Source organism: Capra hircus, chromosome 1 (assembly GCF_001704415.2).
Source record: "Capra hircus breed San Clemente chromosome 1, ASM170441v1, whole genome shotgun sequence".
In the NCBI taxonomy this organism is placed as follows: Eukaryota; Metazoa; Chordata; class Mammalia; order Artiodactyla; family Bovidae; genus Capra; species Capra hircus.
In genome coordinates this window covers 113,082,964-113,100,080 of record NC_030808.1, presented here as the reverse complement: position 1 = coordinate 113,100,080, position 17,117 = coordinate 113,082,964, and the positions used below count along the sequence as shown (strand labels likewise).

The 17,117-nt window shown below is 41.5% G+C and overlaps 1 protein-coding gene across 3 annotated transcripts in view; it reads left to right on the top strand.

Moving 5' to 3' along the window:
- ARHGEF26 (Rho guanine nucleotide exchange factor 26) overlaps nucleotides 1-17,117 on the top strand; it is a 142,193-nt gene that overhangs the window by 61,228 nt on the left and 63,848 nt on the right. For all 3 annotated transcript variants that reach the window (XR_001918121.1, XM_018048732.1, XM_005675418.3), the window contains one exon: nucleotides 16,226-16,378. Coding sequence is in view for 2 of the 3 variants with exons in the window: in XM_018048732.1 (XP_017904221.1) it covers nucleotides 16,226-16,378 (153 nt within the window). In the remaining variant the exon portion in view is untranslated. The remainder of the gene's footprint in view (nucleotides 1-16,225; nucleotides 16,379-17,117) is intronic.

Below are 17,117 nucleotides of genomic sequence, written 5' to 3'. Positions count from 1 at the left end.
TTAGTGGCTAAGACTCCATGCTCCTAATGCAGGGTGCCCAAGTTCAATCACTCGTCAGGGAACTAGACCCCACACACTGCAACTATGACCTGGCACAGTCAAATAAATAAATAAGAATAAATATTACTTAAAAAAATTACAAAATTTTAATATATTGTCATTAAAGTGTAAATTAAAGAACATGCAGATTTTATAATTATTTATCATGGTTTCAGTAAAAATGGTTTTCTTTTAAATCATTTACAATTATCTGTTTAGGTTAAAAAGCAAGCAATAACTAATGATAATGTCAAACTCTGGAGACTTTTGAGGGAGTAATGTCTATGGGATGAAATGGGCAAAAGTCATGTTGCACAGGGTTGGAATGAATCAGACCTCTTCATATGGAAATGATCTCTGTGCTAATGAAGGGAAAGAGAAATGACTGGGGTAGAATATAAGATCGACTAGATGGATATTGAACTCTAGAACTGTGAGCAGACTGTTTTCCAGGGGTACGGCTTCACATTCTTCTCCATTATAGGTCATTACACAATATCAAATACAGCTTCCTGTGCGTGCATACTCAGCCACTCAGTTGCGTTCAGCTCTTTGCGACCCCATGACTATAGCTCGCCAGGCTCCTCTGTCCACGGTATTTTCTAGGCAAGAATACTGGAGTCGGTTGCCATTTACTCCTCCAGGGGAACCCGGGTCTCCTGCATTGGCAGGAATATTCTTTACCACTGTGCCACCTGGGAAGCCCTGATAGTTTCCTGTGCTGTACAGTAAATCCTATTGTAAATTTTCTGAACAGTGGTGTGTGTCTGTTAATACCATGAAAGTGAAGTCGCTCTGTCGCGTCGGTCCGGCTCTTTGCGACCCCATGGACTGTAGCCCACCACGCTTCTCCATCCGTGGGATTTTCCAGGCAAGAGTACTGGAGTGGGTTGCCATTTCCTTCTCCTGTTAATACCATACTCCTAATTTATTCCTCCCCCTCCCCTTTTCCCTTTGGTAACCGTGAGTTTTCCAAACTAAACAAATAATGAAATAATGCAAAAGACCTTATCTGCAAAGCAGAAACAGATTCCTAGACACTGAAAACAAACTTATAGTGAGAAGACATTTTTAAATTTAATGAGATATAAAATTCTCAAATAATTAGAAATTTAACTTTAAACTATTTTAATTCAAAGCCAGTGGTTCTTAAGCCCAATAAAGAACTGAGCTAATCCTCCTCTAATTTTGTCACTGATAAGTACCTATTATAATTTCTAATAAGTTGATGAAGAAGTCTATGCCTATGACTCTGAGCAAATTTGGTGTATGGCAAGATGATATTACACCTTCCCACCTGGACTTAATTGATGGAAATATAGGAGCTAGACTTGCTGTCCTTGAACAGACTGGACTGAAAAATCGAGAAAGCTTAGTGGCTTCATTTAAACGACATGTGAATTGTGTAAATTCACATGGGAGGGAAAGGAATTTTATTGCACTTGAGTAATAATTAATGTTAACAGGCACATACCTCATGCCAGACCACATTCTGGCCACTTGTTTTAATTCATTAAGTCATCGTGAGAACCACATGAGGTCATACCATTATTATTCCCACTTTACAAATGAGGAAATAGGTCATGGAGACATTAAGTAGCCTCAGGCTACAAGGCTAGCAGAAGACGGGTTGGGATTTGAACCCAGGCCATCTGGGTCTTGTAAGAGCCTGCACTTGTAACCAGTACCCTGCATCCATCTTCCAGAGGTGTGATGTAATGGTACATGATAGGCTTGCTATATAGTAGGTACAGTGCAAAATAGACTTCAGCTGGAAGTGTATTTCTTTATAGATACTGTTAGCTAATACTCAAGAGATAAGAAGCTCAGTCATGCCTGACTCTTTGCAACCCCATGGATAGTAGCCTGCACCAAGCTCCTCCATCCATGGGATTTTCAAGGCAAGAGTACTGGAGTGGGTTGCCATTTCCTTCTCCAGGGAATCTTCCCAACCCAGGGATCGAACCCAGGTCTCTCACATTGTAGACAGACGCTTTACCGTCTGAGCCACCAGGGAAGTCCGATAAGAGATCACATACAGCTAATGTTGGAGAAAAGTATAAAGACTGAAAAAAAGAGAAAGTGAAAAGTCTGGTCTTTGGTATTGAGGAGGTTTCATATTTGCATGTTTTCTCTTTTCCCGTCTTCATGCTCCCCTACCATTGGTCCGTAGCATCTGTTCCCCTCTTCCTTGTGTGTCTCTGGCTTCCCTGTGTTGCCACTGGTCTTGAGCTGATTTCTGCATGTTGCAGGGCTAATGGTTCACCAGTCTTCTGTACTCAGTTCCTTCCATTTTAATAAATGCAGGAACAAGTTTATCATCATCCCAAATCCACTTAAGACCAGGTTAAGAACTTGTTTACCCTGTAGATCATATTCTTGAGCTACTTTGCTGGCCAAGGCTAATAACCATCTAAAAAGAAAGTATTTTAAAAATCCATGATGAAAGGTGAATGAGAGGGTTGTGTGAGAAAGGGCCTGACTGGAGCCAGCTGCTGATAAACTGGAGCAGATTTGAAGAATGTCAGCAAAGACATGGAATTCTGTTTCCCTCGTTTAGACAGGCATCCTTTTTCTTAGGATATTATGGCTTAGGAAACCAGCTGCTAGAGTTTTTCAAAATTCTGTGTCCTGGTTCCTTTTTCTTTCTGCTGAAACTGATGGGAACTATAGAAAGCATTGCCTCCTTTTAGGAAGACAACTTTTGGGGGCATATTCAATAAAGAAAAGTGAAGATGCAAAGCTTTGGGGCTTATTGGAAATGTTACTCTTCTTGTGGGTTAAATTCTGACTTGAAATACCGAGGGCCCTACCTACAAAGCATCTGGAGAGAGTGTCTGAAGGCAAACATGTCCTTCTCTGTGTTGATTTTTATTCAAGAATGATCAGTTCACAACAGGAAAGGGGGCTTCAGCATGAAAAGATGTTATGGTTTTACTTGATATTGTTCAAACGTTCTGTAAATTCTTTCTTGGTGCTATTTCCTAGTGCACCCAAGCATCCACATTTTCCTGGCTCATTTATTCATAATTGATATTTTATCCTCCAACTGCATCCACCAAAGGCTCAAGACTACTAGCAGTGGATGACATGTACACAGTCCATCTGTTTGAGTGGGAAATGGGGAACAGGGCGAGGGTGAGGGTAGCCAGTGTGCCCAGCCAGCTCTCCTGCTAGAGCTGCTAGCTCGAGTAAGGGTTAAATGCAAAAACACCCTTCCAGGCGGCCAAGGGGAAAGGGTCATGGAATTGGTTATGTAACTGTCATCTAATAAAAGGAAACAGTCCCTCCAAAAGTCATAAATCTTTTCTAGGTTTGGAGTTTTCAAAGAATTTTGGCCAGGCAGTGGATTAGCAAAACTGCTCTTGAGTTACATGCCCTGTGTCTTCCATGCTGTGTCAGGAGCACAAACACCCACCTGCCTTACTTGCCAACCGTTAGGGCCATTCGGCCCTGCCCGCCCCCCTTGTGAGGACCCTGATAATTTAACTCATGTCTGAAGTTATTAACTCATGTTCCTGGGAGATACTTGTTTCATATGATCACCCACCGCTCCTCTCCTTGGAAGTCAGCGCTTTAACAGTGGGGCAAGGAGGAATAATAGGAACCTAGTGTTGATTCAATCAATGCAGTTATCAAGTCTTCATTCTTTTTTTTTTTTTTAATTAGCCCCAAATCTTTATTCATCACAAGGAAACAATGTTCAAGAACAACACTAAATAAAATTTTGCAGTCAGGTCAGCCATGAAAAATAAACGATCATTTTTTTCCCTTTATTTACAGTGTGTAACACACTTGAGTTTAGGTGAACTCCGGGAGTTGGTGATGGACAGGGAGGCCTGGCATGCTGCAATTCATGGGGTCACAAAGAGTCGGACACGACTGAGTGACTGAACTGAACTGAACTGAACACACTTGAAGTTTATTGTATATTAGTAACCTTCAATTTTGTAATCAAAATAAATTTCAAGATAAGCTAACAATGTTTCTGGTTAGGTCAGCAGATTGAAAACAGTAGGCAAATTTCACCCCCATTCTCACCTCCACATCTGAAATAATTGTATAATAAATTAAAGATTTCTTTTTCCTAAAAACTTTTTATTTTATATTGAAGTATAGTTGATTAACAATGTTGTGATAGTTCAGGTGCACAGCAGAGCGATGGAGTCCTCATTCTTTGTTAGGTCCTGGAAATCCAGTGATGAGCCAGGCATATTCGGTCTTCACAGTTATATATAAAACTGTAGGGAGGGGGTATGATTTTCTTTCAGATGGAAATGTATAGTTGTGTTCAGATTTTTAAAAACCATAATTAATAACTGCAAAACTGTCCCTCATAGCCCAAGCATCCCAAGCCTATGCCTACACAAAGCTTCTTCTCCGGGTGTTTTGAGAAGAGTTCTGGCAAATGCTTCCTGTCATTCATTAGAGTGTCATCTTCATTCTGAGTGAAGTTAAAATGTGGGTGAATTCATGAGTAGTGCTGAAACAAAAGAATCGAGTATGCAGAAGGTTGCCATGGGAACGAGACCCTTTTCCTCCAGCTTCTGTGAAGCAGATTCATATGAGAAATACTTTAAATTCTCGTTTTTAAGCAAAAACTTGGCCTAATGGTATTAAAATTTCAGGAAATTTAAAAATAGTATTTTTACTATTTGTTTGGTCCTGTTTCTTTTCCCTCTAGCTTGTCTGTGATGAGTGAGAGAAAGAACTAAGCAAGCAGGAGCCTTAACTGATGCAGGGAAGTCTCCGGAGCATTTGGTTCTGTGTTCGCTCCCTCCCATCCCTCCCCCAGCCCCCAGCTCCACCTTTCATCTTTGAGATTTGCTGGGTGCCCTGAACTGAAGGCATCTGTGGGGAGCTGGATTTAAACCTAGCAGGCTCTGTGTTGTGTGGTATTAAGGATAAGGAAATAAACCCTTCGTTTATCTCTTTCACCTCTGTCCTATGTCCAGGTTGATCTAAAAGGTTTTGATAAGATGATAAGAATCTTTTAATAAAATCCGTCCTGGAGATTTTCAGGATTAAACAGTAGCTGTTAGGGTGGAAATTCTGGACATCTTTATTGAGAATTTTTTTTTTTCCCTCTCACATTCCCAAAACACTTCTGATTCAGCCCGTATCCCTTTATTATCAATCCAGAGAGAAAATTTCACAAAACACTAGAATGGAATGGGAAAAGATGTATAGTCTGCTGGGGAGGAAACTCTGTGAGACCATTACCAGATCAGGATGTAGCGTATTCTTATTGAGAAGCAACTGCCCTCTATTTCTGTTGAATTAACAGATTTCCCATCAGTGTGAGTCCAGTGAAGGATTCATAGGTGAGCTTCATCATGTTCATCATTGATTTTAATTGATTGATAATGGCTTCCTTGAGTACAGATTCTGCATATGGCAGAGCACCATAATCTGTTAATGATGCCTGCCGTGGGTTAGTGGTGGTATTCTTGCCATGAGTTTGCTCTCCACAGTCTATTGTATTAAAAGAAATTGCTTTAATGTCAACGTGACCACCACCAAAAAACCCAAAAAACAAAAGACCCCAAAACCCCCAACAAATGCAAACAAATAAGCCCCAAATGTCACTTATCCTCAGTAGAGTAGAAATTCATTTTGGTGGAGTACAGAATGTTCTCTTGTTGATCTGTTAGGAAAGTATTTCCAGGAGCACATAGTTTGCTGCTACTTATCTGGAATACTTCTTTGTTTAGTGAAGATATTTTTTATTATATAATAGCAATTTAGACATGTGAAACCTGCCTGGTATGTTACATGCCTCTGGCGTACGTGAATATGACCCTCTCCAGCGCTATACTACAGCCACTTAGATTATCAGCTCATCCAAGGGAGGAAGGTATCCAGGAATGATTTGAGTTTGCTAGGCACATGCATATTAATGAAGGAAAAGTACCTTGAAAGGATGCCATTCCCAGAAAGGCACAAGGCAGCGCTGATCATAACCAGAGCCCTGCTCTCTGTGCTTCCTCAGCCCGAGCACTCAGTGCTGAGTTTCTTAGTCGGCTGGAATCCTCCCTAAATTGGTGAAGCTGGAGCCAGTCTGGCAAGGTTTTCAGTAAGGGCAGCTGGCACTGAAGAGACTTGGGCTAAACTGCATTTCATCTTAGTGACCATACTTGTTGTTTAGTCTCTAAATCCTGTCTCTCTTACAGCCCCATGGACTGTAGCCTAAGAGACGCAGGTTCAGTTCCTGGGTCAGGAATATCCCCTGGAGGAGGGCATGGCAACCCATTTCAGTATTCTTTCCTGGAGAACCCCATGGACAGAGGAGCCTGGTGAGCTACAGACTCTAGCCTACCAGGCTCCTCTGTCCATGGAATTTCCCAGGCAAGAGTACTAGAGTGGGTTGCCTTTTCCTTCTCCAGGGCATCTTCCCGACCTGGGGAGCGAACCCTAGCCTCCTGCATTGGCAGGTGGGTTCCTTACCACTGAGCCGCCTAGGAAGTGCTGACCATACTTGACGGGATTGTAAAAGTTTGTGCTGGGAGTTTGTGTCTTCACTGAAACCTTCACTGTGCCTAGAGTAACTCTGGGAACTCAGTTTGTGGTCAGTAAATATTAATATATATTTACCAGTGAATAAAGCAAGGTAGGGGCTTCCCTGGTGGTTCAGAGGGTAAAGAATCCACCTGCAATGTGGCAGACCTGGGTTTGATCCCTGGGTTGGGAAGCTCCTCTGGAGGAGGGCATGGCAGCCCATTCCTATGTTCTTGCCTGGAGAATCCCAATAGACAGAGGAGCCTGGTGGGCTACAGTGCACGAGGTCACAAAGAGTCAGACACAACTGAGCAACTCAGCACGACACAGCATAGAACAAGGTAGAGACTGACTTCTTTGTAGGTGTCATATAAATGGCATTAGAACAAAATTCCTTGAATGGATTCCATCTTCATATTTACTGTTTAAAATGCAGATTAGATTTATTCATCCATCAGTTATTTAACTGTCTTTTATACTTCAAGTCCTATGGCCAGGCCCCAAGCATAGAGTACTAAACAAAACAGACATGACCTCTGCCCTCTAGCCCCCTTGCTAAGAGAGAGAAAGGTAAACAAAATCATTATATAATTAATTACAGTCATAATAGACATACCAAAAAAAAAGCATAGAGGTTTATTAAGACATAAAATAAGGGGACCTAACCCAACCAGAAGGGTCAGGGAAAGCTTCCTGCGAGGGAAGGGGAGTGAAAGTGAATCTGAGACTTGAAGGATGAGTGGGGCAAAGGGGAAGGTAACGGAATGGGGCAGGGTGTCAAGGAATGACTCCCAGAGGGTTTCACCAGCCACCCCTAACCAATATCTGCTCTCACTCTGTGGACCAGAACCAGAACACATCACTGGCTGCCACCCTCCTGGAGGCAGCATCTAGGGAGACGGTCAGCTCCTCTGCTCTCTCGCACCTCTTGCCACAGCATAAATCCACTGTGAAAGTCTTTACCCTGTAGATGTGTGTAAATCATTTGTTGAGATAATTCAGTAGTCATTCTTGGAAAATAATGTATTTCCTCTTTAAGGTCCAGCTGTAAGCCTTCTTGCTGGATATTCAGATTGAGGACTGGCCAGTAGTAACAGGGCAGTGGGTACTTGTGAGCAGAAGCAGTAGGTGAAGTAGTTCAAGCAGGCTCTGGACTCAGAAAGGCTCTGCGTTCAGACAGAAGCTTGTTTAGAGTTTTGACTTAAGTTCTCTTAGCCTTGGTTTATTTATCTGTAAAATGGGTTCATTGGCAGTCATAAAGTCAACTTGAGACTTAAGTTAGATGAGGCATTGTGTGGAAAGCGCTGGACTTGGCACAGTGAATGGTGTTCATGGTTATCAATTGTTGGCTACTTGACATCCATCAAAGCATGTCATCCTGTGCTAAACACATGGGAGGAGATTTTGTTGGCTGACAGTTGAAGCCAGATTTGTTGTCTATATTAAATAAGTTTTACTCTCCTCTGTAGATGAATGGATATACTGTCTCCAAAGATCTCTTAGGATTACTCATCCCTGACATGCCAATGACATTACCAGTTGAATTGGAAGAGGCTATTAGTTGTGGTATGCCAACATTTATCCTCATATGGTAGGTCTTTTCCACCTACTACAGAAGGGAGAAAGTGATGCTCACAAAAGTATATGCACTGAGTGTGTCAGAAGTGGCTACTTCCCTGTTGACTTTGCCTTTTCCCTGAAAGTGCAGTGCTACAATTAAAACCATCATTTGATAAAGCAACCACGAAAGGCCTAAAGCCTATGCAGTCCCTGTAGTTATAGGAAACATTAGAGGAGAGGCTACAGGCCTCGAGCAGGCTCCTCAGACGTGACCATGTGATTCTCATCTTGAAGTCCCCACCTCCTGGGAGGCTGGCCTGGTGTTTCTTGGTGGCCCCGACCTTTTCTCTGCACAGCCAAAGAGCTCTCCTGGAGGGGCTGCAATCATTTGCAGCCTCCCTGTAAAGTATGGATGTGATTAGGTAGAGGGAGAAAAAGTAAGAAGCAGTCAGTTTAATTTCCCTTTAGAGAGGTGAAATAGATGCTGAAAAGACACATCTGTGAGAATTCGGAGCTACCGGATGTTCGTGATGGTTAGTCAAGAGTCAGACAGGGTTAACCGGGGTGTCTGGTTAAGAGGCAGGGCTTCCAAGAGGCCTTTCCTGGTCCATCAGAGGTTTCTCAAAGTCTAGATGTTAGCGATGACATTAAAATTTTGCTTGGAAAAAAAACCACGGAAGGTTGTGTAACATGATCAGTTGTAAAACATGATCATCTTGGTATTGCTACAAAGAAGAAATAAGGAAGGTATTGTGCCAGGAAAAAAAAATTCACTGGGCTGAAATAGATTTCCATTAAAAAGTTGTTCCTCAAATAAGCCAGATTGCTTCACAGACTCCATTCAGATTTCACCCAGGGAATCAGAATGCTTTTATTTTTGCTTCAGATTTCATTTGGATCTCCAGCATTCTCGGCTATTGAAATAATACCTCATTCTTTAGTAATACTTTCTTGGCCTGTTGGTTGCTTAGCTCATTTAGTGAAATATGCAAATTTGCTCAAAATAACCAATAGAGAATTGAACATAGAAGGCTTTGAATTGTGTCTTAACTATGTTTATGTCATAATAAAAGATGGGTGGCTTTGTTTATATGGTATCAAAATAAATAGCGTAAACAGATATTTCATTAGTGCTTTGTTTTTAATGTTGTACTTTGGCAAACTTTCAAGAGTGATAGATGAATTTCCCTTTTCATTGGGAAAAGCCAAGTTACTGTTGTTTTTGGTCATATAGTTGCATTCTTTCCGACTGTAACAGTTAGCTGAAGACAAGAAATTGGAAGAGAGCTTTGCCTCTGAGATATTTCCTAGATTTACATGATAATGATCTTATGAATGGTTTCTTGTTTTTTCAAGTTTCTTTGAACATTTGCTTAAAGGACACTTGGAGCTAAAAGAAATTACAAATAGTTTGCATTTATATGAAAACCAGCTAAAAATGAACTAGTCCTGATTACATACTACCTAGAATTCCTGTGGCTCTGAATTCTCACAGATGTATATTTTCAGGGAAAATTAAATTGCGTTTCTCTTGCCTCTCCCTCTTGCTCCTAAGTTCCTGTCTTCATGGGTGGCTTAATGACCCAACATGTTGCCCAGCTGGAAGCTTTGAGTAGAAACCGCAGTGTCTTCCTTGACTTTTCCATCTAATGAGTCTCTCCATTGTATTAACTTTCCCTCCAAACGGTTACCCTAACGTGTCCTCTCCTTTTGATTTCCCGTGCAGGCTTTATTGTTACTTGCCTAGGATAGCGTCTCACTGGCCTGCAGCTGGGCTTCCCCACTTCTGTGTCAGTTGTCTCTGTCCAACGGGATGAGTTATTGGCTTCAACGGCTCCAGCAGGTTCTCTTAGTCCATAGATTAAGTTCACGCTCCTCAGCAGACAGGCGGACTTTGCAGTCTAGCCCAGGCCCGCTTGCTTTGCCGCCCGCATTCTCTGCTCCTGCTCCTCCTGTGGTGGACGTCTCGCCTTGCTGGCCCTGCAGTCTTCCGGAAGGAGATTCGTGTCTTTGCCCACGTTGTGTGCTGCTGCGGGTGCTCTGTCCCCTGGCCTCCTGCATGACCGTCCTCATCACTGATGGCCCCTCACGTCTTTCCTCACCTCGGGCCTCCAGGTGCCCTGCCCTACGCTGTCATTGTCACTGTACGGCCCCGTCATAGGTCTCATATTGCAAGTGATTGACTCCCTGCCTCCCATGGGCCACTCACCTCTGAGCATCAGAAGGTAAAGAACCATTTCTTACTCAGTTAAGTTCAGTCACTTAGTTGTGTCTGACCCTCTGCGACACCATGGACTGCAGCACGCCAGGCTTCCCTGTCGATAACCAACTCCCGGAGCTTGCTCAGACTCATGTCCATCGAGTCGGTGATGCCATCCAACCATCTCACCCTCTGTCATCCCCTTCTCCTCCCACCTTCAATCTTTCCCAGCATCAGGGTCTTTTCCATTGAGTTAGTTCTTTGCGTCAGGTGGCCAAAGTATTGGAGCTTCAGCTTCAGCCCTCAGTCCTTCCAATGAATATGCAGGACTGATTTCCTTTAGGATTTACTGATTTGATCTCCTTGAGGTCCAAGGGACTCTCAGGAGTTTTCTCCAACACCACAGTTCAAAAGCGTCAATTCTTAGGTGCTCAGCCTTCTTTATGGTCCAACTCTCACATCCATGATACTGGAAAAACCATAGCTTTGGCTAGATGGACCTTTGTCAGCAAAGTAATGTCTCTGCTTTTTAATATGCTGTCTAAATTGGTCATAGCTTTACTTACAAGGAGTAAGCATCTTTTAATCTCATGGCTGCAGTCACCATCTGCAGTGATTTTGGAGCCCCGAAATATAAAGTCTGTCACTGATTCCCCATCTACTTGCCATGAAGTGATGGGACCAGATGCCATGATCTTCGTTTTCTGAATGTTGAGTTTTAAGCCAGCTTTTTCACTCACCTCTTTTACTTTCATCAAGAAGCTCTTCAGTTCCTCTTCACTTTCTCCCATAATAGTGATGTCATCTGCATATCTGAGGTTGTTGATCTTTCTCCCAGCAGTCTTGATTCCAGCTTGTTGCTTCATCCAGCCCAGCGTTTCTCATGATGTACTCTGCATATAAGTTAAATAAGCAGGATGACAATATACGGGCTTGACGTACTCCTTTCCCAATTTGCAGCCAGTTCGTTGTTCCATATCTGGTTCTAACTGTTGCTTCTTGACCTGCATACAGATTTCTCAAGAGGCAGGTAAGATAGTCTGGTATTCCCATCTCATTAAGAATTTTCCAGTTTGTTGTGATCCACATAACCAAAGGCTTTGGTGAAGTCAATAAAGCAGAAGTCAATTTTTTTTCTGGAACTCTCTTGCTTTTTCTATGATCCAACAGATGTTGGCAATTTGATCTCTGGTTCCTCTGCCTTTTCTAAATCCAGCTTGAGCATCTGGAAGTTCACCGTTCATGTACTGTCGAAGCCTGGCTTGAAGAATTTTGAGAATTACTTTGCTAGCGTGTGAGATAAATGTGATTGTTCGGTAGTCTGAACATTCTTTGGCATTGCCTTTCTTTGGAATTGGAATGAAAACTGACCTTTTCCAGTCCTGTGGCCACTGCTGAGTTTTCCAAATTTGCTGGCATATTGAGTGCAGCACTTTCACAGCATTATCTTTTAGGACTTGAAACAGCTCAACTGAAATTCTATCACCTCTACTAGCTTTGTTCATAGTGATGCTTCCTCAAGCCCACTTGACTTCAGGCTTCAGGATGTCTGGCTCTAGGTGAGTGATCACACCATCATGATTATCTGGGAAATTAAGATCTTTTTTGTAAAGTTCTTCTTGCCACCTTTTCTTAATATCTTCCACTTCTGTTAGGTCCGTACCATTTCTATCCTTTATTTCTTACTCAGCCTTCATTTAATGAAATAACCTCTCCTTGGCATCTAACTCAGCTTCTTCTGTATTGATTCTTGTTATTATACTATCATTTCTTGGAATACACTATTAGTAGCAGAGTCAGCAGGGTTGAAATTCAACTTGTAGATATATATCCCAGAGAACTGAAAACAGCCACTCAAACAGATACCCAGATGGGTATGTGGACAGAAGCATTATTCACAGTAGCTAAAAGGTAGAAACAACCTGTTCATATTATAAACAAATTATAATAAGTCCCTACAATGGAATATTATTAAGCCATAAAGAAGAAAGTTCTGATACACGCCTCAATATGGATGAACCTAGGAGATACAATACTAAGTGAAATAAGCTAGAGAAAAAGTTGTGTGATTCCACTCACATGAAATGTCTAGAATAGGCAGAGTCACAGAGATCGATAGTAGATGAGAGGATATCAGGGGCTGAGGAGAGAGGGGAGTGGGGAGTTGCTGCTTTATGAGTACAGCATTTCTGTTTGGGGTGAGGAAAGCATTTTGGAAATAGTGATGATGGTTGCACAATACTGTGACAGTAATTAAAGCCATTGAAAATGGTTTAAATGGCAACATTTATATAATAAATATTTTACTAGAATAAAAGATATATAGCTTGTATAATTTTTTAAAAAGATACTGCCACCAGCACTCTTATGCATATATGTTTCAACATGTAGTTAGTTATATACAAGCATGTTGTTTTCCTATATCATTTATATTTATCATTCTCACCGCCTTAATAGATCACAGATTTCTTGAAGTGAGGGACTAGTCTAAATAGGAAGTAACATGGTTTTTGTTTGTCTGGGGTTTGGAGTTGGATATTTTTGAAATTCTGAAACCTTTTAGAGAGGGTTTGATATTTTATTTGATTGTTGAATAAACTCAGCGTGACAAAGTGACATGAAGTCACTGACTGAGTTTTGAAACATAGCCAGTTCTTCTGACCGGCTATCTGTTCTTCTGACCTGCTAATTCTGAAGGACACTGTGCGTATTCAGCTGATCCCACTGGAAGGAAGGCTGAATAGTCTAGCACAGTGTGCTTTTAGTTGCTCCTCTTGCTCTTTAAACAGGGAGTTTGGATGATGAGGTCATGTGGATAGGAACCATATTAACTATTTTCCTGAGTCCTTTTTAAAGGTAATAAATATGTAGGTGCTTTCCCAGAATATAAATGTTAATTCTTCTAGGAAGTTAAAATATATTTTTTCATTTTGTAAGCTCCTTTGGAGACTTTTAAAAATTGAGTAGAGGTAATTCCTTGGTGTTACAGTGGGTAAGACTCGGCACTTTCTCTTCACTTTCTCAGCACAGTCTTGATTGGGAAGCTAAAATCCCACAAGCTGTGTGGTACAGTAAAAAAAAAAAAAAAATTAAAATAATAAAAATAGAATAGATAATGATGACAAGTAATACAATTTATATTAAAATAAGTTTTATGTTTCTGTCAACATGCGTTCATGCTCAATCACTTGGCCGTGTCTGACTCTGCAACCCCATGGACTGTAGCCCTCCAGGCTTTTCTGTTCATGGCAGAAATACTAGAGTGAGTTGCCATTTCATCTTCCAGGGGATCTTCCCAGCCCTTATAAAAATAAGATCTTTAATGTCTTAATTATTTTGTTTCTGAGTGCCAGGATTTTCTTTGAAAAGAACTGAGGTATAAATGTGAGGAAATGTTAGCCCATATCTACCACTAATACTCTTGTATAAATTTCTGTTGCCTCATTCACTGTCTATCTTGAATATTGTATTATGGAGTCCACCCAACAAACTGGTAAGGAGCAATGATGTGATAAATACCAAAACTAACCTTCCCTTGTGCTAATGTTCCAGAGTCAACATTAGACATTATTGTTGATTTCACCTTCTTAAGAAAACCCTTTGGTCTTTGTGTGATAGTTATTTTTGATAGATTTTCATGCTGCTCTGAACATGGTCAGTGAGTGTGCTCTAAGGAAGTTCTCAGTTTTTAGTGTGCGTTCAGACTATGAGGCAGTCTTAATAAAGTGCAGGTTCAGACTGGGAGAGATGAGGGGTGAAATTCTGCATTTTAGACAAGCTCTTGCTGCTGCTAAGTCGCATCAATCGTGTCCGACTCTGTGCAACCCTGTAGACGGCAGCCCACCAGGCTCCACCGTCCCTGGGATTCTCCAGGCAAGAACACTGGAGTAGGTTGCCATTTCCCTCTCCGATGCATGAAAGTGAAAAGTGAAAGTGAAGTCACTCAGTCGTGTCTGACTCCTAGGGAACCCCTGGACTGTAGCCCACCAGGCTCCACCCACCTCCTCCTCCTCCCTCGTCCATGGGATTCTCCAGGCAAGAGCACTGGAGTGGGTTGCCATTGCCTGCTCTTAAGTGGTACCAATGCTGCTGGTCTGTGGGCCAGAGGAAGAACACTCTTGTTTCAAATAGCTGATTTGATACTTTGTTAAAATTGGATCCAATATAAGACTGACAGAAGAAATGCAAGACACCCAAGATGTCCTATGCAGTATTTGGCACATAGTTGTATTAAAAAATTATTCATTGTTTCTCTGAAATTTAATTTTGCCTGGGCTAGACATAATATAGGTGTGTGTGAGTGCACACAACACACAAGGCATCTCTACATTGCAATATAAACCATTTACAAAGTCATTTAAATGTCATGTATTGTATTAGATATAAATGATATGATTATTTTTATTTGGAGAGAAAGGCCCCATAGAATTAGGTTTGTTTCAGACTTGTTTTTAGGCAGTTATTTAGGTATTTTGCTCATATGCTTTTTAATACAATAATATATGTAAGGATTAATGCTGCACCATGACCCCAAGTGTCTAGGGAAATCTTGAAAAAATAGTGAAATCTGTACATTCCAAAATATACCTAAAAGCACAGAAATGTCCTGGACTATCAATGTTTTAAGCTAACCGTATGACATAATGGGTTTTACCAGTGGCTCAGATGGTAGAGAATCTGCCTGCAATGTGGGAGACCTGGGTTTGATCCCTGGGTTGGGGGAGGAAATGGCAACCCACTCCAGTGTTCTTGCCTGGAGAATCCATGGACAGAGAAGTCTGGTGGACTACAGTCCATAGGGTCACAAAAAGTCTGAAACGACTGAGTGACTAACACTTTCACTTTCATATGAAGGAATAAGATGTAAATGAGAAATGCTGGGCTGGAAGAAGCACAAGCTGGAATCAAGATTGCCAGGAGAAATATCAATCACCTCAGATATGCAGATGACACCACCCTTATGGCAGAAAGTGAAGTGAAGTGAAGTGAAGTCGCTCAGTCATGTCCGACTCTTTGCGACCCCATGGACTGTAGCCTACCAAGCTCCTCTGTCCATGGGATTTTCCAGGCAATAGTACTGGAGTGGGTTGCCATTTCAGAAGAGGAACTAAAGAGCCTCTTGATGAAAGTGAAAGAGGAGAGTGAAAAAGTTGGCTTAAAGCTCAACATTCAGAAAATGAAGATCATGGCATCTGGTCCCGTCACTTCATGGCAAATAGCTGGGGAAAGCTTACTCCTTGGAAGAAAAGTTACGACCAACCTAGATAGCATATTCAAAAGCAGAAACATTGCTTTGTCAACAAAGGTCCATCTAGTCCAGGCTATGGTTTTTCCAGTGGTCATATATGGATGTGAGAGTTGGACTGTGAGGAAAGCTGAGCACCGAAGAATTGATGCTTTTGAAGTGTGGTGTTGGAGAAGACTCTTGAGAGTCCCTTGGACTGCAAGGAGATCCAACCAGTCCATTCTAAAGATCAGTCCTGGGTGTTCTTTGGAAGGACTGATGCTAAAGCTGAAACTCTAGTACTTTGGCCACCTCATGGGAAGAGTTGACTCATTGGAAAAGACTCTGATGCTAGGAGGGATTGAGGGCAGGAGGAGAAGGGGACGACAGAGGATGAGATGGCTGGATGGCATCACTGACTCAATGGACATGAGTTTGGGTGAACTCCAGGAGTTGGTGATGGACAGGGAGGCCTGGCGTGCTGTGGTTCATGGGGTCGCAGTCGGACACGACTGAGTGACTGAACTGAACTGATAATAGATTTAAATTTAGACTGTTTTATATTTTTTTCTTGTATTTTTTTGGTACCATGTACTGCTAGTATTTTCAAACCCTGTATAATAGCATTTCATGAGGATAATCTGTTGTCTATTAAAGCATATGGAAGGCAGTGTAAATGCTTTTCTTTTTCTTTTTTTTTTAAGATTCTTTACAGAGTTGGAAGCAAGGCATCAGAATAATATCTTCATAGAAGACATAAGTGACATTGTGGAAAAGCACACAGCATCCACATTTGACCCATATGTGAAATACTGCACAAATGAAGTCTACCAACAGCGGACACTGCAAAAATTGTTGTAAGCAGTATTAAATGTTGCAGCTTTAATGATCTAATCATGTTTTAATTGGGTCACATTGATTGAAATTAATTGATCTCTTAAATTAAATGTCTTTTGGGAAGAGAAGTGCTTTTGGGCAGGGGTGTTAGATTAGAAAAACCCAGTTGTGGAGAATTTTCTTTAAAGCTTTTCTGAAATTATAGCTTGTTGATTTTTTTCCTTGTTTCTTTTTTTTTTCTTAATTCCTGTAAGACTTGGGTGGGGGTGTGGGGGAGGGTAATGATGATTGGTGATCATCATTCTAAATGGTGAGAAGGTTGTTCTCTAAGCTGTTATCTGGTCATTAAATAGTTTGCCTGAGGCCAAGATATAGTTCTTGAACTAGTGCCTAGGAGCCAAAGTGTCCTCTAGTATTCTAATCTTCCTCCGTTCAAATGACAACTGTATTTAGTTGTTCATGGGAATCACTCATCTTTTCCCTCTGAGTGGTTAGGTGTGAGAAGAACAAGGATGGACTGAAGGAAGTTTTTTTTTTTTTTTTTTGAGTCCTTAAAGGCTCTAATTGTGAAACGAAAAAGAAGTAACCTTAAATTTCCACACACACCTTTTCCCTTTGTTCTATTTAGGTTACTGAGAGTTTTGGTGTGATGGATATGCCATCACTAGTCTGAAAAGCATTCAGCAGTGGTTCAGCAATGTCTGTATTGCTTTATTGGGGCCGAGGCTTGTTTATCACAGGGAGCTCCGTGTCTGGCAG